At 39.0% G+C, this 24,254-nt stretch overlaps 1 protein-coding gene across 2 annotated transcripts in view; it reads right to left on the bottom strand.

Moving 5' to 3' along the window:
• The window catches only part of LOC132377774 (constitutive coactivator of PPAR-gamma-like protein 1), a 138,221-nt gene that overhangs the window by 75,819 nt on the left and 38,148 nt on the right, over positions 1 to 24,254 (bottom strand). For both annotated transcript variants that reach the window (XM_059944120.1, XM_059944119.1), the window contains exons 3-5: positions 7,574 to 7,656; positions 4,781 to 4,909; positions 528 to 630 (exon numbers count right to left, since the gene is read on the bottom strand). In XM_059944120.1, coding sequence (XP_059800103.1) covers positions 528 to 630; positions 4,781 to 4,909; positions 7,574 to 7,656 — 315 coding nt within the window. The remainder of the gene's footprint in view (positions 1 to 527; positions 631 to 4,780; positions 4,910 to 7,573; positions 7,657 to 24,254) is intronic.

Raw genomic sequence — 24,254 nt, forward strand, 5'->3', positions numbered from 1 at the left:
GAAAAATACAACTTCTGGAAGAACTCAGCCTGTCAAGTGGTATCTGCAGTGTCAAAAGGATGGCTGATGTTTCAGGTTGAGACTCTGCATAAAGAGTATAGAGGGAAAACAGCCAAAATGAGAGGGAGGGATGAGAGAGAAGATGGTATGACAGGTAGCTGGAGCCAAACAGAGAGGGGTCAGTAAGGAACTTGCGTGAGTCAAATCATTCTTGATTTTCCCACTCTTAGCGAAGTTACAGGTGACTAGACTAACAATGGGAACTTCCTGGGTTGTTTAACAAAATGGGGAATAAATTTTAAAAAATGTTTTACTAATAGGATAAAGGTTCTCATGATTTCTAACATGTTTGGAATAAGCCATTATGGTTGGAAGGTAAAAATTTCAAGGAAGGAAAAAGGTAAATTTAGCTTAGGACTTGAAGTGGACTGCATTCATGTAGCAAAATACATGTAAAACTCTAAAAAAATTTTGATTTTTGAACACAACAAGTTCTACCATCGGTTCACAATCCATGCAATATATACCTGGGAAAGGTGTTGGACCATGTTGAAATAACGGAGGTTTGCTTGCAATGGAATAATATTCAACTGCCCTCTTGAATTGTTCAATTTTGTCTTCCGTTCTGGACTAAAAACAGAACAAGTCAAATTATACACAGAAGTTGAAGTATAATTCTTGTGTAAATAAGCTTCTGCAATTAAATCAATTTCAAAAATAAACCACACAAGACAAAACTAGTCACTTGGCATGTAACTTAAAATAAACACATATGGCATTTATCTGTGAAAATTGTTTTGAAAAAGGCTGAAAATTGAATGAATCAATGGAGTTCACTCATGAAAATAATGAGAGAGCTATCCATGGAGCAGGCAGCACTCAGCCCTGTCACCCCATTATTATTCAGAATGATTTAACTAGACTTGTCAAAAGTAACATATGAATATGATCTTTGAGGATATAAAGACTGGAGTCATTATTAGTAATGAACATATGACATGATCATAAACTCTTGACAAAGTATAAGCAACCTTTTGTTGCATCTTTCAATCTTTTGAGTGGTCTGGAAATAATAAAACATTCTTGAAAACTAGTATCAAATGCCAGAAACCTACTTCAAATGTCAAAGACCTCAGGTTAATGTAGTTTTCCAATGACAGATCTTCACCTCAAACTGCAACTTAACTCTTTCCTTATTTCCTCCCACTCCCAATCCCTCAAAAACACTAGCATAGAAATCCCACATTACTAGCATTACATACCCGATGAAGAGTGGAAACTAGTCACTGTCTGAAATTATTATTATTTTTATTAAAGCCAATAGGCTGAAAAGTACCTAATGTAAGCATCATGTAGTATTCATTAGCTGGTGTTGAGTTTCGCTACAGCTAAGTAGTAGGCAATTCAGAATGGTAACGGGAACAACAGAAACATAATCAACTGGGAGCTCAGGGCTGTGTGTGCTGTTATGAATGTACCACAGCTCTGAGGGGCCGAAGGGTGCGGAGTAGCCCCCTCCTTTGTGAGAATCGCAGGATCACTATAGATTTGGGTCAGGAGACCCAGGAAATGAGAGAGAGAGACGTGCGGAATGTCTTGACCCCCCCCCCCCCCCCCCGGCGATATAAAAACTACAGGAAACGGCCATTGTCTCTTGGAGACAGACTTGTGTATTACAATACTGTGCTACGTGGAAGCCCTCAGGCAAAGTGGGCTGGTTGAGGGAGGGATTGCATCACCCCAACCTGATTGACATCTGAGACGGTGAGTCAGGATAAAAGAGGGTCTGTGGGAACAGCCCCTCAGACGCACCAGAAGAAATGCTAGCGATCCCGTAATAGCGGAAGCCGATGGGAAGAGGCCACGTGCATTCGGTTCCATTTGCTCCGGAACCGATGGCTTTTACCACGGCAGAACGGCTTTTAGCTAACAACGGGGAAACCAACTCCCAACGACTCTCGAAGGGTTGACATCATAAAAGGACTGGGCAATTTTTAACCTGTCTTTCTCTCAAACCAAAACGCTGCAACTTGAACGAACTAACAGTGACTTTCATATTTCCATTGGACAATACATTATCCCCTAGACAACGATAGAGCTATTTCTTATTGATTATTATTATACCCGCGCTTTTAGATTTAGTATTGACGACGTATATTATCTGTATGTTTGCATTGATATTATTTTGTGTATTTTTATCAATAAATACTGTTAAAATAGTACCATCAGACTTCAACGGACCTCTCTATCTTTGCTGGTAAGTGACCCAGTTACGGGGTACGTAACAGTGCAAACAGAATGGAAATACGGTCGGCCCTCCTTATCCGCGGGTTCTGCATGCGTAGATTCAACCAACCGCGGATCGGGAAAACCCGGAAGTTCTCTCCCCAGCACTTGTTGTTTGAGCATGTACAAACTCTTTTTCTTGCCATTATTCCCTAAACAATACAGTATAACAACTATTTACATTGTATTAGGTATTGTAAGTAATCTAGAGTTGATTTAAAGTATACGGGAGGATGTGAATAGGTTACTGCGGATCGGGATTGAAAAAAATGGAAGTTCTCTAAGTCAGAACAGGTACATTCGGTATTATTTAGTGTCAGTTAGTCAAATGTTTGTCTTAGTATATAGTAGCTATTTTACCTTTCCATGCATATAAAACACTTAAGAAACATTTGTATTTCAATAATTAAACCACTGCGTTGCATAGTAATAATTGTAGCTTTCATTGGGGCAGGGCCTTCACATGCTCCATTATTCTCACTTTATTCTTTAAAATTGTTCCGATCGTTGACTGACTGTAGCCTAACGCTTTTCCATTGACTGATGGCGTTTCACCTCTTTCCGATCGCTTTATTATTTCCACTTTATTTTCAATCATGATCATTTTCCTAAACAGAAACACTGCGGGCGTTGGGTCCCGGAATCAAGCCCCAGCGGATAAGGAGGGCCGACTGTACTTGCTTTGTAAGTGCTTTTTCTTCTGATAGTTGAGAATACTGCAGCTATTAGCCCTGTTAGCCCTTGTTCTGTTTTACAACATTTTCAACCTCACATTTTTACCTGCTTCATACTGTATCTTTTTGGTATTCACTTATTATGCTTCAGTTTTTCACATTATACTTTACATTCTGTCATTAACATCCTCCAAGTTTCTATTCCTACTCTTTACCTCCTGAAGTTAGCAAAAGGCCTCAACAAGGCTTTAGTAAGGGAAGCTACAACACAAGAACACTACTGAATAATTGTTACTAGAAAAATTAATACTAGGCCAAATAGCCTACAAGTGTAGTGGATTCTGGTTAATTGGGCCACCAGTTAATCAGGGCAGCCAATTATTCGAACCAATTCTTAAAAAACAAAAGCTATTCGAGAAAATAGCCAGGATTCCCTTTCTATATTTCAGACACTAGGCTACTTAATTGGAGCAGAAGACCAATGCTGAACAGTTTCTAACTAGTGCTAGTCAAGCACAACTTTCGAAGCTGTTAAGACACTAAACTGTGCTTAGAGCGAACAGTTTTTAAATAGCGTCAGTTGTATATGTTTGTGTTCAAAATTCAGCAATTCTGGTCATTGAGAATTAGTGAGGAATAAGCAGTAAGACAAACAGAACTGTTTTGCTCACTCAGGTTTCAAACATTCAGGCTTGAAAGATTTGGAGAAAGTAATCATTGAAAGCTATGTATGAAAGCATTATCTGCACTAGAAGTCTGCGCTGATTTTGTTCCTTTATAGTGAATCAAAAGAACACAGTAGTGTACTCTGGATGAATTCCTGCCGCCGATGCCTTTTAGGAAATAATACACAGTTTTATAGTATTGTATTGTTAGTACTATACATAGTTTGGTGCTCACTTAAACAGTTTGTCTTTTGTAAAAAAAAATACACATTTTTTAACTATTTCCATGAAACTTCAGCTAACTGGACAGTATTAGCTATAAATCCATTATATTTACTATCTAACTAATAGGATGATAGCATGCTTGGATGCAGCGGACACATCAGGTCCAATCAAAGGTGCTTTTGTTTCTCTTGTAAGACTTTTTTACGATTGCAAGTCACTGCTAGACAGCGATGGAGCTGGTTTTATTGCGTACCGTTGTGCTGTTGCTAAGACTTGTCGTGTACCCGGTGTGAGTGATTGTTTTGGACATTTTTATTGTGATTGCAAGAACCTGTTAGACATTGGTAATGCAGAGTACTGCAGGTCTGGTTCACTGGCTCATTGGCGTTACCAATGGCAGGGAAGCTGTGTAGCCTTGGTTGTGGTGAGGACCAGGTCTGGGCCAAGACTGCAAGGTTGCCTGTGGTAATCACAGAGGGGAAGAGATGATGAGGTGGTGCTGCCCTCCAGGGTTTGCTCGGTGGAAGAACAAGCATAAGACCAAGCCAACTTACCATCAGTGTAGTCATGTCACAAAGGGACTTGCGATATGTTATTATTTTTTTCTCTTTGTGATTGTATGTTTTTTCTGAAATCATAACCATATATGCTATTTGTGCTATGTGCTACAGTATGTGCAGTGTGCTGTTGGTAGTGCATTTTGCACCTCAGCCCCAAAAGAACAGTGTTTCATTTAGCTATATTCATGTATGGTTGAATGATAACTGAACTTAATCTTAAATCTCTTATAACAGGTACAAATGATCAAACCAGTAATGACAAAGGAATCAGCATTTTTCACCAATGGCATGAAGGAGAAATACAAATAAGAATCATTCAGTATTGTGCAACATACAGTAAATGTCATGATTGTTTTTATTTGTTACATACCCGAGAACGTTTAAAAACATCTTTTGCAACTGCATCCAAATCTCCAATATCCTGAATATTACGCACGTATTCTGCAACTGCTTTTATCACTACATCACAAGGTGGAAGAACAAGCTGGTGCGCTCGTACCTGAAAGTACATAAAGCCAAAGGTTGAATATTTAAAATATTTCCTTACACTCACACATTGTTTTAGAAAATTGTAACTAGTTTGAATTTTTATAGCATCTTAACTAACATAAATTTTTAAAAAATCAGAAGCACATTCAGACACAAACACAATGTGAACCACAGCAGGAAATATTAGGAAGAGTTTTTGGCGGGACTAGACAGTTTAAAAGTTTGGTTCGAACTAGATGGACTGAAGGGCCTGCTTCTACCTTGTATTTTCTCTGACTCTAAAAGTACGATCAAAGAGGTCAGTTTTCAGGGTGATCCTAAGGGAGAAGAGGTGGAAAATTTAGGGACAAAATTGCTGCCACCACTGCTAATAATGGACAAAAAACAAAATGGACAGGGAAGGATTCATAACAAATTAGTGGGAATGAAATGGCATAGGTTACATAGTCAGCAAGGCCAACACCACGCAGCAATAAAAACACATCAACAAAATTTTACATTGGACACAACAGAGAATTATGAATAAGCAAAAAGATGAAGAAAATGACAGAGAAACTCATTTTTACAAAGAATGAATACAGCAAAGTTTCATAAAAGCAGAAGGTAGAACACAGAAGTTGTAACTAATGGATAGGTAGATATACAAGCTCAGATTTGTTTATGTCTCATGTATACTAGCAATATTATAGAGATGAAGGCAGATGGGCTTGCCGATTTTTTGGATTTTGATGTAGGGCAACATGTCACACATGGAGTCTGATACCAAGAATCAAAAGAAGCAAACAAGATGCAGAAATGGGTGTTATCAACGTACACGTGAAACACTGAATGACATCGCCATAACAATTAATTCAATCTGTGTAAATTCTATTTTATATTTCAAGAAGGACTAAAATTAATGATATCCTTTTGAGGGGGTTCACCATTTCAATAGAAAGAAACAGTGCATGAAGAATCATTTCATGAAGTATCATGTTATTTTTCACTGGAAACTGTATTGTCTCGGATAACCATTTGTGATTCTAATGCTTTACAGCTACCTGGATGGAAGCAATGAGTGCAAATTAAATTGAACAAATTTAACCGATCAAGTTGGGCATCCCATTTTGTTCCACTGATTGAGATTACCAAATTATCTTCCATCAATTAACATCTTAAACTGTAAGGAAATATTTGCTAGAGAATAATTAAAAATTTAATCAACTAAAGAGCATGTGGCTTAAACCCCTAAAAAAACTAGTAGGAGTAAATTTCCATTCCTACATAATTCTAAACTGGTAATGAAGAAAATTTAAAATTAACCTTTTACTGTTTTTACCTTTTTAAAATTATGTAATGCTAATTTGATCATCTTAAAATTTGTTGATATCAATAATACACAATAAACTTGCACAGTAATAGTCCAAGTTAAGATTTCAAGAGCTTAAGTTGTAATAAAGTTTCATTTTCATTTAAAGGTACAAATAAAAATTCTTCAAATGGTTTGGCTTTTATGAAAAAAATCAAGATTTTTCTGCAGACTTAATTTTAACTGTGGATGAATTGAAATGCTACCATGTGCTGTTCCAGTTACGTTTGATTGTTTACTGGACAAACTACTGGGCATGAATGAGTGATGCCAATACTATAAAACCACATTTTGAAAGCACACAGTCAGAATCTCGATATCAAATCAGGAGGTAATCAAGCCTTAGAAGAAAACTTAAAAGCCAAAGGCTATCAACGACTATACCTCATATCAAAAGACTTGGGCACGATCAAGCATGTGCTTTACATTTATCTATAGACAATGCATTTAATTCTAAAGGTAGAATAAAGATCTAGTCATTCTAAAGGTTAGAAAAATGAAAATAACTATACAAGCACGAATAAATTAATTCAAACTCATAAAAGATCAATTTATTCTTTCAGTAAGCTCTTCTTCACACAGGCTATTGAATAAACAAATTTTTGGGTGGTACAGCAAAGTAAAAGTCTATAATTAGTTCAGAAACAATTAGATGCTGTGGAAGTGAACACAGACTAGGCAGTTTTCTTTCTGGATAGATGACCCAAGTTCAGACAATTAGTCTGCCTCATTTTGTGAAACAAGATAATATCTTTTTAAACTATACCAACATACTGTGCCACATATTACCCAAATCCACAGCAGGACAAAAGTGGTCATGAGGAATGAGTGTCCAAGTTTCTACTGGATATTCCACAGAATATGTTTCCAATTCCAAGGCCCTTGCCAAAAGGAGACAGAATGAAAGTTAGATTCCTACCCAAGGAAAAGCAAAGAAAAATCAGCAGCATTACTCTCGGGAAATCTCGTTCATCTCCAAGCAGTGGGTAATTAAATCATTGGAGCATCCAGGGAATGTCAAGCACATCAACAAAATTTCCAAAACAGTGGTTTTTCAAGAGAAATGCATATGGGTACAAGAAGAGAGAATAAGATGAATAGCAGAATGAGAATACAATAGCAAAAAATAAAATTGAAGAAGAGGGGTGATAAATGCGTTATCGACCCTGCTTTAGAAAACTATCATGCTGAGGGCAGAAAATTCTGGTGAAAGAAACATTTCAGCTTCAAATATTCAATGGTTCTCAACAGATTTTACCATATCAATCACTGAAGGAAAACTCAACCAACTGCAGATATTACTATTAATATAATAATAATTTTTACCTTTAATGAGGCTAGAGGATGATCTGGACCTAGTAAACTCCAGTGAAAGGCAGCCAAATCTTCATCAGGTAGGATGTGGTTGCCTAATTGGATAGAAGGAAGAGAATGTTTTATTTTCCAATATAATTCCTTTTTTACTAGTGCTGTGCTGAATTTCAAAAAATCATAATAAAAATAGAAGCCAATTTGAAGAATTAGAAATATGGAAGTCCACCATTTACAAATGATGAAAATAAATTACATATTAATAGTTATTCATGCAAATAACACACTTTTCTCAAGCAAAAAATGTAAAACCAGATAAGCGCTACATCATTGGATTTTTTGACTCAAGTTGCCCAATGATATATTCTCTGCAACAGCACATGCAGTCACCAGCCACAGCCGAAATTCTGTGGTTAGTCCATGTGCAATGATGTGGATCAGTTACAAGCATCAAGAATCTCCTACATTTGCTGTGCCAGTAAGGAAGTGAGTAATGAGAAGTTGTGGTGCTGAAGGGTTTAGTGCCCTGTACCATCTTAAATGCGAATCTGCTTCTTTTTAAAGCTGTTAATTTGGCTTGGATGACTTGGATGAGGAGGTGGATCATTTCCTTATTTGGCCTTTACATCATCAGGATTATCATTCAACGATAATCATTCTGTACTGCCTTGTAAAAAAAATGTTATGGTATAGCATCATCACTACCATGTTAAAAAAGAAAGAATAGCATTAAGTAACTATCCAGCGTCAACCTAGACAGTGAATTTGGATAAGGGAGTTGGGCTGAGAGGGGAAAAACGATCAGCTGTGATAGAATGGCACAGCAGATTCAATGGGCCAGATGGCCTAATTCTGTTCCTATGTCGAATGGCCTTATGGTAAAGTTATCCCCAATAAAGGTCTTTTTTTAAACATAAGGATACTGGTGTCTACAATGACCACAACAAAGTACAGGAGCAGCAAGAACATGGAAATACCTCCACAAGAAAGCTCTCCACCAAATCACACATCACCTTTACTTTGAAATATATTTCCTGTACAGAGATTTCTGCCATTATCTTTCTTCCCTGACCATAAAGTTCATCCTTCTCCATGGAAATCATATGAAACTGAAAATGACTGTTGGATTGTGATTTTACACTTAACCCTGAATTCAGTTTCCTGCCTAATTTTAACTACTTTCTAAGACCTTCTATTTCTACCACTGAAATATGCACCCGATTATGATCCCACTTGGATTCAGAACCAGCTTCCTCGATTACATCTCTGTAAACTTTACATTGTAAACCCCGCTGGTTATGTTCTAAGTTACAGAAATTCCTGATCATTCCTATGTTAAATGATATCCCATGATTCCTGAATTAAGCAAAACTGATTTTAAAACTCTTATCAATTTTCTAATCCATTCATACTTTCAACCCTCTCCTTCTCTCCAACTTGCTCCAATCCTATTTGTCCAATGATAATCACTCTCATCGTCTGGCCTTTTGATCATTCCCAAACTTAATGATTCTACCTTTGCCAACCTTCAACTATCAAACCCATGAAAGCTCTACAATTACCTCGCAAACTCTCAGTACCTCACCACCATTCTTTCCTTTAAAAAACTTCATTAAAACCTACCTCTACTAACAAACCTTAAGCCCCAGTATCAAACTATGTAAATCAGAATCAGTTTTCCTTCTCAAAAACATACCTGAGAAATAACTCGGAACATATTTATTGAGGGGTTATCTAAGGAAAACTATGTTAAACACAATGTTACATCAGAGATTTAATCAGCTCCCTTTTGAAACTAGATACGTTGTTTAACTGGTGGAAATGCCAGAGTTATGTCAACCATTCAGGCATGACTGCTATCCTTCGGCATTCACAGAACAAAGCTTCGCACACTATATATTCTGAACATGATAAACCCATGGGTCAAGGTTGCCTGGATTACAAGTGCAGAAACTTGCAGCAAGCCTATCTCAGAAATCAGCTGTCATGAAGTAGGAGTGATTCAAATACAAGGCCCTAGTAAACAAAATGCAGCTAAACAGAAATCAGTTAAAGCAGGATAGTAGTGACACTGAAATTCCTTGAGCAATGTCAGTGCATGAAGCATTGTAGGAAAGGCAGATGAGCTCAGAGCATGAATCAACACATGGAATTATGACAATGTAACCATTAGTGAGACTTGATTGCAGGAGGGGCAGGACTGGCAGTTCAATATTCCGGAGTTCCTTTGTTTTAGAGTAGGAGGGATTAAGGGGAAAGGTGGCATTACTTGTTAGCGAAAATGTCATGGCAGACTGGAGAACCTGCAGAGGCAGCTGAGGCTGAGACTGCAAAAAAAAAGAAAGCTTCCCTCAACAGAAAATACGAGTCGTACATAAAATATGGCTTTAATACAACCGGTGACTCGCAAGCTCCAAGCCCCATGTGTGATATGTGGAGACAAACTGTCTAATGAGGCAATGAAGCCCTCAAAACTGCTTCGGCACTTTGAATCTAAGCACCCTGCACTTAAAGACAAACCCGTTGAGTTTTTTGAGTGGAAAAAAAGTGAGTAAGTGGGACAGAAGCGAGTGCTGACAGCCTCCACCTCCACAAACGCTGCTGCTCTGAGTGTCGTACTTAGTGGCTAGCCGTATTGCTAAGGCGAAGAAGTCTTTCACTGTTGGTGAAGAATTGATTCTGCCTGCTGCCAAGGACATGTGCCGTGAACTGTGGGAGAAGCTGCAGCTAACAAGATGGCACAGGTTTCTCTTTCAGCTACCAAAGTTTCAAGGAGAATTGATGACATAGCGGAGGACATCGAAGCACAACTGTTGGAACGGCTTAACCGGTCACCATGGTATGCTATCCAGGTCGACGAGTCTACCGATGTCAACAAGGCAATACTGCTGGTTTATGTGCGATATATATTTCAAGATAATGTGCACGAGGATACGTTGTGTGCACTGCCACTGCCAACTAACACAACTGGGGCAGAACTATTCAAGTCCTTGAATGACTACATGTCAGGCAAACTGGACTGGTCATTCTGTGTTGGAATATGCATAGACGGGGCTGCAGCTATGACTGGATGGCTGTCTGGTTTCACTACCCAAGTCAAAGAGGTTGCTCCTGAATGCCAGTCTACACACTGTGTCATACACAGGGAAATGCTGGCTAGCTGAAAAATGTCACCTGGTCTTAACAGCGTATTGAGTGACACTGTTGAAGTTATCAATCACAGCAAAGCAAAAGCCCTTAACTCACATCTGTTGAGCAGCTTTGCGAGGAAATGGATGCAGAGCACAAATGCCTTCTCTTACACACTGAAGTCAGGTGGCTATCAAGGGGAAGAGCCCTGGCCAGGGTTTTTGAGTTAAGACAGCTGTTACAGGGATTACTTTCAGGAAAAAAAGTCACCATTGGCAGCACACTTCAGTGACAAGGAGTGGACAGCAAAACTCACTTATCTATGAGACATCTTCAACTTTCTCAATTAACTCAATTTGTCACTTCAGGGGAGAATGACAACTGTCTTCAAGTTGGCAGATAAAGTGTCTGCTTTCAAAGCCAAACTGGACCTGTGGGGACAGCGAATGGACAGGGGCATATTTGACATGTTCCCAACATTAGCTGGGATTTTGGGAGAGACTGAGGCTGCACCGTCCTTCTCACAGCTGGTGCGCGATCACCTATCTTCGCTGTCGACAGAATTCGAGCGTTACTTCCCAACCACAAATGACCCAAGACGCGCAAAAGAGTGTGAATTTCCCCGGTGAATCATCCATGTCAGCGCGCGAAGAAGATCAACTCCTCGAGCTTGCAAATGACGGTGGGCTGAAAAGTATGTTTGACATAACATCTCTGCCGGCATTCTGGATCAAAGTCAAGGCTGAATATCCTGAGTTAGCCACGAAAGCACTGAAAACGTTGCTTCCATCTCCAATATCATATCTCTGTAAAGCGGTGTTTTCTGCAATGAATACTAAATCGCAGAATAGACTGGACATAAGGAACCCCCTTCAAGTATCACTGTTTCCCATCACCCCTCCATGGGACCGTCTTGTTGCAGGGAAACAAAGGCTCCCACTGATTCAGCGATATTGGTGTGTTGCAATGATTTTATATGTTCATACGGGGAAAATATGCGCTGTGTGTTAAATATTCAAACGTTACTTAAAATGTTATGATGCTATTGACTTATAAGTAACTTATAATTGACTTATCACTATTTTCATGTGAGGAAAATATGAGCTGTATATTTAATATTAAATTTGTCAGATAAACCCTCTTAGAAACAAAATTGTGTATTAGCCACTTATAAGTAACTTATAGTTGACTTATCACCTATATTCTGGTTGTGATCACCCCCCCCCCCGGCCCCCATCGCAAAAAAGGAAGGTGACCCATGTTAATAAACTACCCAAAAGTCCACAGAATTTACAAATTTGGAGAAAGATCACAAGAAACACAAGATTGTGAAAGTAGGTGATTTTAACTTTCCACATATTAACTGTGACTCCTGTACTGTAGAAGAACTAGATGGGATTGAGTTTGTCAAGTACGTCCAGGAAATGTACAGAAGTACCAGAGAGAGAGTGTGCTATACTTGATCTCCAATTAGGGAATGAGACAGGGCAGGTAACAGAAACTTGTGTAGGGGAATACTTTGCACCTAGTGATCATAACGCCATTAGTTTCAAGGTAGCTTTGTAAAAGAATAGATCTAGTCATCATGTTGAGATTCTAAATTCGAGATAGGGCAATTTTGATGCTATCGGAAAGGATCTGGCAAATGTGGATTGGGACAGGCTGTTTTCCATCAAAGGTGTACTTGGTAAGCGGGAGGCTTTCAAGAGTGGAATCTTGAGAGTCCAAGGCTTATAAGTGCCTGTCACAATAAAAGCCAAGGATAACAGGTTTAGGAAACCTTGGTTTTGAAACACATTGTGGCCCTAGTTAATAAAAAAAGGAGTTGCATAGTGGGTATAAGCACGTAGGAACAAAAGAGGTACTTTGTGAGTTTAAGAAATGCAAGAGAACACTTAAGAAATCTGGATGGCTAAAAGAAGGCACGAGGCTGTTCTAGCAGGCAAGGTAAAGAAGAATCCTTAGGGATTCTACTGATATGTTTAGAGCAAAAGGATAGCAAGGTACAAAATTGGTCCTTTGGAAGATCACACTGGTAAACTATGCCTGGAGCCAAAAGAGATGAGGAAAATCTTAAATGGACTTTTTGCATCTGTATTTACTCGGAAGACTGACACAGTCTACAGAAGCCAGCCAAAGCCGCACCGAGGTCATTGACCCTATAGAGATTACAAAGGAGTTGTTTGCTTTCTTTACACAACTCAAACCCTAGGGTCTGACAAGATGTTCCTTTGGGCCCTGTGGGAGGCAAGTGCAGAAATATCAGGTGCCCTAGCAGACATATACAGTTGGCCCTCCTTATCCACGGGGGATTGGTTCCGAGACCCCCCGCGGATACAACAAAAACACGGATGTTCAAGTCCCTTATTTAACCTGTATCAGTGCTGTGGTCTTTAGGATCCAGCAGAACCCCAGACTTTATTTAACGTGTCTCACTGCAGTGGACATTAGGACCCAGCGCAGCTCTGAATCCGCAGTGTTTCTGTTCACAAAAATAATCACGATCATGATTGAAAATAAGGTGGAAGTAATAAAACGATCGGAAAGAGGTGAAATGCCATTGGTTATTGGAAAAGCGTTAGGCTACAGTTGATCAACGATCGGAACAATTTTAATGGAGCATGTGAAAGGCCCTGCCCCAATGAAAGCTACAATTATTACTAAAGCAACGCAGTGATATAATTATTGAAATACATACATTTCTTCAGTGTTTTATGTGCATAGAAAAGTAAAATATGTACTATATACTATGAAAAACGTTTGACTAACTGATGCTAAATAATACCGGATGCACCTGTTCCGACTTCAAATCCAACTTAAAGACAGACTCGGGAACAGAACTTATTCATAACCTGGGGACTGCCTGTACTTTTAAGTCATTTCTAGATTACTTATAATACCTAATACAATGCAAATAGTTGTTATACTGTATTGTTTAGGGAATAAGGACAAGAAAAAATAGTCTGTACATGCTCAAACGACGAGTGCTGGAGAGAGCACTTCCGGGTTTTCCCGATCCGTGCATGCGGAATCTGCAGATAAGGAGGGCCGACTGTACTTAAATTATCCTTATCAACAGGTGAGCTATCAAGAGAATTGGATCATAGCTAACGTTATTCTGCTGTTTAAGAAAAGCTCTAAGAATAAACCAGGAAATAATAGACCAGTAAGCCTGACATCAGTAGTGGGAAAGCTACTGCAAGGTATTCTGAGGGGCCCGATATGACTATTTGGACAGATTAAGGATAGTCAGCATGGCTCTGTATGTGGTAGTTTGCACCTAACCAATCTGAAAGTATTTTTTGAGGAAGTTACCAGGAAAGTTGCTGAAGGCAAAGTTGAGACCGCTGTGTACATGGACTTCAACAAAGCATTTGACAAGATTCTGCACAGGAAGTTAGCCAAAAAAGGTTCAGTCACTTGACATTCAAAATTAGGTAATAAACTGAATTAGACATTAGGTTTGCAGGAGTAGCTGAGAATAAAGGGAAAACTTCAGCATCAGCTGAGTGAAATCTCAGTATTCCTCTGCTTTTTACTAACTTGCATTTGCAGTCTGGCAACATGAAACCCTGATTCATGTGGGTTCATTATTGAAACAGCATTAAATGAGCAGATGGAATAACAATCCTGAAGTATGATGCTATCAGATTATTGAACATTAATTTATATGCAGCTGCCTGCAAGCAAGGATCATAAATCTTCGTCCAATTGGATTTAGTCAAAATTTATATTCATAAGTTTTATACAACTTATGCATATAAATTTGGCTAACCCATCAGGAAAAGTAAACTTAATGTATACTAATATGGGCCTCAGAAATCATTGCCTGATGATTAGATAATAGGGTTTTTAATCAGTAGGACAAGGATGGCTAGTATTATTTTTGGAGCTTGTCAAATTTGGATGATCAATGATCTTGCATTTCACATTGCTAAAGCACTGACAAATAATAGATGGCTCTGTGTGAAGTGAGATCTTATATTCTGTAAAATTAGTTGAGATCAATGTAAACTTATGAATTACATTTGATTCCTAAATATCACAGAATCAGACACAGTTACAGCACAGTCATTCAATTCATCATGCATATGCCAGCCAAAAACAATCTTAGTTTATTTGTATTTTCCAGATCTCAATCCAGTCTTGTAGTTTTCAGAGCACATCTGAGTACATTTCAAAAGAAAAGCATTTCTGACTCTGCATTACTCTTTCTGATGAAGTCCTTTGAGTGAAAATTTATTTTAATCAACTCTCCTCAAATGCTTCCAAGGTAACCAAGATATACAGTGTGGCCACTAGTTGTTCACCATTTTGATAAAGGAAGTAGATTGGCCAGGCTTCACAAATTCTTACACTTCAATTAAATTTTCTCTTGGCCTCCACGTTTCAAAACAAAATCAACTAAATATTCTCCCTTCATTCTTCAGCTTTTCATCTGCACTCTCGTTTTCTCCATACACTCTTCTTAGCTCACAATAAATCTATTAATTCACTTCTCTAGATTAAATTCCATTGTACACTTCCGTGCTGACTTAATCCATTAAGATTTTCTCCAGTTTACAACCTTCTCCAGTACTGTCAAACACATTGCCAATTTTCATATGACCCACAAAATGCCTCATTCTCTTATCACAGAGTGCCTTGAAAAAGTATTCAGTCCCCAACACTATTATCATATTTTAATGTCTCATTTTCTAAATTTAAAATATACTGGTCAAATTTTTGAGCTAATCTACAAAATGTACATCATGTCAAATCAAAAGAAAATTTCCAAAACCTGTTAACAATTTACTAAGCATTTAAAAAGAAATTGTGAGGCTGAAATCCCCTTTGTAACTACTATGCTAAATTTCCTCAGGTGCAACATATATGTATTAACTAACCTACTCACCCAAGTTGTTGATGTAGAAAATTACAGGTTCGCCTGGTTTCAATGAATTCATAAGAATAAATAACCCCTCTCTATGTAAGATCCAATAGTATGGTAGAATTTCAACAGATCAAACCAAAACGAAGACAAAAGGACATTCAAGACAAGTCAGGGAAATAATAAGAGAAGAAAAAATCTGGGGAAAGGTACAATTCCATCAGAAAGGTACTGAATATACCTCGGAGCTTAGTGCAGTCTACTGGAAAAGAGTGGAAAAATTTGAAACCACAGCCATGCTGCCTAGGTCAGGCCACCCCTCTAAACTTAGTCACTGGCGAAGAAAGGCACTTTGAAGAGAGGCCAATGCAACGGCAACAGTCATTCTGAGTGAGCTGCAGAGGTCAGTGGATGCAATTGGAGATTGAAGTTCATGGATCCACAATCTCTAAGGCCTTGCACAAAAAGGGTACCTATGGAAGAGTGGTAAGGAAAATGCCCTGGCTAAAAAAAAATGTATATCCTTGACCATAAAGACTTTGCAAAGCGTCACTTAGAAGATACTATAAAGATGTAGAAGAAGATCTTGAGGTTGGATGAGACTAAAATGGTTCTTTTTGGCCTCAACACCAAGCGGTATGTGGAGAGTAAATGCTCTATTGTCTTCACACTGTGAATCAGCCAGCTAACACCATCCCTAATGTAAAGTATAATGAACGTAACATCATGCTATGGGGATGATTTTCAGCAACAGGAGTGATGGGAAATCTAGTCAGGAGTGATGGGAAGATGAATGCTGCTAAATACAGAGAGATCCTAGATAAAAACCTGAAAGCTGAAACCCGGAGAAAGTTTGTCTTTCAATGACTTCAAATGAAGACAACTGATGTCCTTGATTGGCCGTGTCAAGAGTCCTGACCTTAACCCGACCAAACATCTCTGGCAAGGTCTCAAGATTGCTGTCCACCACCCAACTAACTTGGCACAGATTGAGCAATTCTGCAAAAAGGCAGATCTTGCTCCATCATGTTGTGCCAAGCTGGTGCAGACTTAACCAAAAAGACTACTGGCTGTATCAGCTGCAAGAGGTGGTTCAACTAAGAACTGAGTAAAAGGGGATGAATATTTTTGAACTACTGTCATTTCGGTTTTTGAATTTTTAGGTTTTCATGTTTTACAATTTTCCTTGTTTTTTGGGCTCTGCTGTGGGGAAAAAAAAGGAGCATGTGATTCGCAAATAAAAATTCTCAGTTAAGTTGATCAAAATCCCTAGTTGTAATACTCATCCATGTGAACAAAGGGTTGAGGGCTGAATATTTTTACAAGGCACTGTATATAAAACAATATCGGGGCAGAGTTAGCAGTCATTTGAACAAATGTGATCTAATTAGATAAACCCACCAAAGACTTGTTGAATTCAAAGTTAATCCAAATAATTTGAATACTTTTGAAGTGATAGATACTGTAAATGCACTTGAGGTGTCATTTGTGGAATTCCAAAAGCAGATTAATATCAAATTCTGGCAAATGGGCTTAGCAGAGTCAGGTCCTGATGAAGGGCATCGGCCTGATACATCAACTGTTTATTCCTTTCCATAGATCCTAGAGTTCCTGCAGTATTCTGCATGCGTTAGCAGGGGTAGGTACTTAATAGACTGCATGGAGAGTAGAGGGCCAAAAGATTTTTTTTGTACTGTATGACTATGACTTTAAGATGCCATATAATAATTTGTTCATCAAAATTAACTCTTAAGGAATAAATATTATTATAACCTGGGCAAAAATATAGCTAAGTAACATTGGTTTATGGTGACAGGCTGCAGCATTTGTGGGTGCTTCCCAAAAAGAACTTGAGGTGTTCAGTGCAGAGTGCATTCAAGGAGCAACTCTTCAACCACCAAAGGACCCTGTCGAGAAGAACTCTTGAGAAACCTAGTTGATTTCAACTTCCCTCATATTGACTGGCACCTCCTGACTGCAAGGGGAATAGATGGGGCTGAATTTGTCAGGTGTGTTCAAGAAAGATTCCTGACACAGTATGTGGACCAGCTGACGAGAGGAGAGGCCATACTGGATCTAGTTCTGGGTAATGAACCTGGTCAGGTGGCAGACCTCTTGTTGGGGTAACATTTTGGTGAGAGTGACCACAATTCCCTTAGCTTCAGCATAACTATGGAAAAGGATAAAAACAGATAAAATGGAAAAGTGCTTAACTGGGGAAGGGCTAACTATGAAGGGATGAAGCAGGAACCAGCGAGAGTAAATTGGATACAGATGTTCAAGGGTGAAAGCACAGAAGTAATGTGGAGGAAGTTCAGGAACCACTTGTGCTGGGTTCAGGATAGGTTTGGCCCACTGAGACAAGGAAAAAATGGTAGGACAAGGGAACCGTGGCTGCCGAAACACATGAGGCAACTCGTCAAGAGGAAGAAGGAAGCATATGTTAGATATAAGAAGCAGGATGCAGGAGGGGCTCATGAGAAATATAGGGTAGCCAGAAAGGAGCTTAAGAAAGGAATTAGGAAAGCTTGAAGGGGGCATGGAAAGGCCTTGGCATGTAGGATTAAGGAGAACCCCAAGGCGTTCTATGCATATGTGAAGAACAAAAGGATGACAAGAATAAAGATGGGGCCACTAAAAGATAAAGAAGGCAACATGTGCTTGGAGGCGGAGGAGGTTCGGGAGGTCCTAAATGAATACTTTGCGTCAGTATTCACAAGTGTAAAGGACCTTGATCAGGGTGAAGTTGAAATAAAACAGGCCTGTGTGCTGGACAATGTGGAGATTAAGGAAGAAAAAGTGTTGGATCTTTTTAAAAATTAAAGATTGGTAAATCCCCAGGGCCGGTCATGATGTACCCCAGGTTGCTGTGGGAAGAGAGAGAAGAGATCGCAGGAACAGTAGCTATGATTTTTGAATCCTCTTTGGCTGCGGGGAGGTGCCGGAGGATTGGAGAATGGCATATGTTGGTCCCTTGTTTAAGAAAGGTAATAGGGAGAAGCCTAGGAACTACAGACTGGTGAGTCTTACTTCGGTGGACTGCAAACTATTGGAAAGGATTCTTAAGGACAGTATCTATGAGCATTTGGAGAAGTACAGTCTACTCAAAGATAGTCAACGTTGCTTTGTGAAGGGAGTCGTGCCTCATGAGCCTAATTTGAGTTTTTTGAAGAGGTAACAAAAGAAATTGATGAGGGTAAGGCGGTAGATGTGGTCTACATGGCATTTGACAAGTTCCCCCACCAGAGACTCATCCAGAAAGTCATGAGGCATGGGATCAGTGGAACCTTGGCTGTTTGGATAAAAAATTGGCTTACAGGAAGAAAGCCGGGGATAGTAGTGGAAGGAAAGTATTCTGCTTGAAGGTCGGTGACTGGTGGAGTGCCGCAAAGATCTGTCCTGGGACCCCTGCTCTTGGTGATTTTTATAAATGACCTGGATGAAGAGGCCGAAGAATGGGTGAGTAAGTTTGCAGATGACACGAAGACTGGAGGAGTTGTGGATGGAGCTGTAGGATGTCGAAGGTTACAAGAGGATATAGACAGGATGCAGAGTTGGGCAGAAAAGTGGCAGATGGAGTTCAATCCGGATAGGTGTGAGGTGATGCATTTTGGAAGGACAAACCAGAAGGCTGAGGGTTAATGGTCGGTTACTTAAGTGTGTGGATAAACAGAGGGACCTTGGGGTTCAAATTCATACATCCCTCAAGGCAGCTGCACAGGTTGATAGGGTAGTTAAGAAGGCCTATGGGATGTTAGGCTTCATTAACAGGGGGATTGAGTTCAAGAGTAGAGAGGTCATGTTGCAATTCTAAAATCTCTGATGAGACCACACTTAAGAGTATTGTGTTCAATTCTGGTCATCTCATTATGGGAAGCATGTGGAAGCTATGGAGCGGGTGCAAAGGAGATTTACCAGGATGTTGCCTGAATCGGAAAACAAGTCTTATGAGGCAAGGTTAGCAGAGCTGGGACTTTTCTCTTTGGAACGTAGAAGAATGAGAGGGGACTTGATAGAGGTCTACAAGATCATGAGAGGCATAGATAGGGTGGATAGGCAGTACCTGATTCCCAGGGCACGAATAGCAAACACCAGAGGGCATATGTACAAAGTTAAGGGAGGGAAGTTTAGGGGAGACATCAGGGGTAAGTTTTTTTGCACAGAGGGTTGTGAGTGCCTGGATTGACTTGCCAGGGATGGCGGTGGAGGCTAAAACATTAGGAGTATTTAAGAGCCTCTTGGACAGGCACATGAATGAAAGAAAAATAGAGGGTTACGGGGTAGTATGGGTTTAGTACTTTTTTAAGGAATATATGGGTCAGCACAATATCAAGGGCCGAAGGGCCTGTACTGTGCTGTAGTATTCTAGTGTCTAGTGTCTAGAAATACACACATTCTTCACTCGTGCACTGTCACACTCCTATGTACTCTCAAGTAATCCCATAGGGTTGAAGATGGTATATGACTGAATATGTCTCAAGATCTATAAAATACATGGTCAATGTATCCTGCAAATATATTTGTGGGGAGAAATCATGGAACAGCAGGACAATGAAGCATCTGCTTGTGCTCAACTCTCTGCTGCCTCAAAAGAATATCTTACCAGTTTGCCCTTAAATGCCCTCTGGCTTTGATTTGGAGATCATTTAAGGCCTATAGTGTGATAGAATTTTGATCTTCTTTCCTCTCTAAAGACACACACTTTGCCAGAGGTGCTACCCACTGCAAAGGAACCCAAACAAAGCAATTTGGAAATTAAAAATTATAGTATGAAACCACATACTGTACACCAATAGCCCAAATCCTGCTTCAGAGACTGCATCTCACTAAAGAAGTTCAAGTACTGATAATATCAACAAAAAGTACTATATCTGGAATTTAACTGTTTGGTTGATGTTTTGAGTTTGGCAGATTCTTGCACAGATCGTGAACTTCATTCCAATCAGTCAACTACATCAACGGTATTTTAGGATTTGCAACATTTCCTCAAGCAGCAGGTGTCACAAAAGAATCTTTAAAACTCATTAAGATTTTGTGATTTTGTGAAATGACAACAAAATCAACAGTTACTTCAAGACTTCTGTGCATAAATACATTATCAAAGACAGCTCCAAGCTCTTTCCAGTGACTCAGTGCTCCTCCATATGTCAATTTACAAGTTGTCTCCATTAAGGTAATTAGTGAACTGACAAAACTTCATTCTTGAAAATATTACATCTTGTTGTGCAAGGTCCAAGGGCTTTGAATGGCACACTAAATGATAATTAGCTCAGCCCACTCTCTGGCTCTAAGAAACTTACAATGTTTGTAAGGGTACTTAAATAGTTCAAAATACAGATATCTTAAATAAGTTGTGTATTGAATATGTAAATGTTCAAAATATATTACTATTTTGAAATGCCTTTATTTTAATTTAGAACCATTCATTGAGCATTTTGGAATCCTTGTGAATCTTATAACAACGTTGTGGTCTTCAGTGGTTTTGACCGAAAAACTCAAAAGATGTTCGAACTATTTCTTAATTCACAATATTAACTTCAACTCTTGGAAAGCTACACGATAATTTCTCTTTAAAACATGGGGTGGAAATATGACTTTTCAATTTCTACTTAATTTTCTGTTTATGGTTTTGTGATCTGTAATATGAATAAACAGCACCAAAGATTGTGCTATTTCCTTTGAGATTCTGATTAACTAAGTCTACACTAGAAATCACCATATTGTTGTGGACAACTTTCAGATCATTGTTGTCACTTCACCAATGACAGCAAACTCCAGGTCACAAGGTTAACTGAGCTTACTCAAGATACCAAAACCCCAGACTTGTAATTCTGGCCTTAGGCCTTCCAAGTTCCTACAGTTAAACGTTTAAGAAAAATATGCTTAACCACATTTTTCCTGCCAATTAGTTACAATTTGTCACCTGGTTACCCGACAGACAATTTCTATGCCATTATCCCCCCCACCACCGTCAATACACATTCAAGAATTACGATGCAGAATTAGGAATTTTGAGGAAGTAACAGGCAGAATAGACAAAGGAGAATCAGTGGATGTTGTTTAATTGGATTTTCAGAAGGCCTTTGACAAGGTATTGCACATGAGGCTGCTTAACAAGAGCACATGGTATTACAGGAAAGATACTATCATGAATAGAGAATAGCAACACACACAAAATGCTGGAGGAATTCAGCAGGCCAGGCAGCATCTATGGGGAAAAAAGTACAGTTAACGTTTCGGGCCAAAACCCTTCGGCAGGATGAAACCTTTGTTGAGTCCTGTCATTGGGTTTCAGCCTGAAACGTCGACTGTACTTTTTTTCTTTAGATGCTGCCTGGCCTGCTGAGTTCCTCCAGCATTTTGTGTGTGTTGCTCAAATTTCCAGCATCCGCAGAATTTCTCGTTTGTGGTATGAGTAGAGCATAAGCTGGTTGGCAGAAGGCAAAGAGTAGGAATAAAGGGAGCCTTTTCTGATCGGCTGCTGGTGATTAGTAGTGTTCCACAGGGTCAGTGTTGGAACCACTTCTTATGTTTTACATTGGATAATGAAATTGATGACTTTGTTGAATTTAATGAATTGATGGCCAAGTTTTCAGACAATACAAAGATGGATGGAGAGGAAAGTAGTGTTGAGGAAGCAGAGGCTGCAACAGGACTTACGACGTATTAGGAAAGTGGGCAAGGAATTTGCAGTTGGAATACAGTGTCGGGAAGTGTATGGTCATGCACTTTGGTAGAAGGAATAAAAGCGCAGACTTTTTCTAAATGGGGAGAAAATTCAAAAATGTCAGGTGCAAAGCGACTTGGGAGACCTCATGCAGGATTCCCCAAAAGTTAACTCACAAGCTGCAAAGGCGGCAAATGCAATGTTAACATTCATTTTGAGAAGACTAGAATATAAAGCAAGGATGTAATGCTGTGGCTTTATAAGGCACTGGAGGCCTCACTTGGGAGTATTCTGAGTAGACCCGGAGGATCCAATGTCAGCACATCCGTTCTTACATGAGGGGCCCACCAAACCACACCACTCAGCAATCCACCGATTTAACCCTAACCTAATCAAAGGTCAATTTACAATGATCAATTACACTACTAACTGGTGTCTCTTTGGATTGTGGGAGGAAACCGGAGCACCCAGAGAAAACCGATGCTCACATGGGAAGAACATACAAACTTTCTCAGAGGACACCGGAACTGAATTCCAAACTCCGATGTCACAAGCTCTAATGGTGTCGCCCTAACTGCTACATTACTATGGTACTAAATAATCTAGTACCATGCAATATATCTTTTCTACAGTCTTTCTCATAGCTCATCATCCTAAAACCTGAATACTATAACTGAGACCTAACCAAATATTCGGCTTCTTTAAATAATCTCCTCCACTGTTTCCAAAGTCTAGGATTCCATATTTAGATTTTGACAGCCACCTCAATATACTGCCAAATCCAAAGATACACATGTGAGCTTGCAGGTCACGCTGTTCCATACACCACTTTAAATTGGGACCACTTAATTTCGTCACCCCGCCCCCCACATTTTGTTTTAAAAATAAAAAACTTACATGCATCTTACCAAGTGTTGTGGTTAATTTTGTGTTAAAAAAAGCTCTACCATCAAAATCATTCAATAACATGGCTTTGTATATAATATTCATATAAGGATTACAAAATGCCCAATGAATTGTTAGAAATTAACAATCAAATGACATAATACATTATCCTCACTGTCTTAATAATTGTGCTGATCTGAAACGATGCCTTGTAGCATTTAGAATTATCTTTCAGTAGTTAATTGATTATAGAGTATCAAAACAATATTTTCTTTTTTCAAGTACAAAAGCATTAAGAAAGACTACGACAGTGGGCAAAACTGGAACAGAAACTCAGCAACTTGCTGATATAACCTCCAAAAGATAAAAGTTACTAATAAATTGAGGAGAATCAAAAATTAACTAATAGCAAGGAAAACTTCCATTATATTAATATAAACACAAAAGATTCTGCAGATGTTGGAAATCCATAGTATCACACAAAAAATGTAGGAAGAACTCAGCAGGTCAGCAGGAAAGGGATAAACAGTCACTGTTTTGGACCTAGACTCTTCATCAGAATCCTTTCCACTCCAACATAATCTTAACAGATTCTCTTTCTCATCACCTTCCAATCAAAAATATATTTCTAACATCTCCAGCATGTTGCTGCTTTAACATTCTAAATTGGTTATTCCTTCTTTGATATTGGACCATTCTTCAATCACTTCCAATGCCCTACTTTCCTCTTCTCCACAATTTCCTGTGTAAGCTCAGGAGATGTGCAACTTCTATTCTACCAACACAGGGATTGTACCACTCTTGCACATCACCATTCAATCTGAATTTCCATGCCAAACTTTGGATTATCTGTTATTTTAATTCTTCTCCTCACACCTTCTGTCCTACGTTCCCACAGAAACACTATGGGTTCAGCAATTTCACATCCTATTTACAACTCCCAAGTCAGTTTTGGTCTTGCATCATCATTCATTTTGTCAGTTAAATCTTTACTATGTGTATCCTCATTAGAGACTTTATCTAATTGTTTAAAATCTGTTACATCACTTAGTCACTGACTCTAAGTGTTAATTTACTCCTTCAACAGATGCTGCCTATGCTATGTATTTCAGTATTTCCTTTTATGTCTGAAGTATCTAATTATA

Source organism: Hypanus sabinus, chromosome 19 (assembly GCF_030144855.1).
Source record: "Hypanus sabinus isolate sHypSab1 chromosome 19, sHypSab1.hap1, whole genome shotgun sequence".
Lineage (NCBI taxonomy): Eukaryota > Metazoa > Chordata > Chondrichthyes > Myliobatiformes > Dasyatidae > Hypanus > Hypanus sabinus.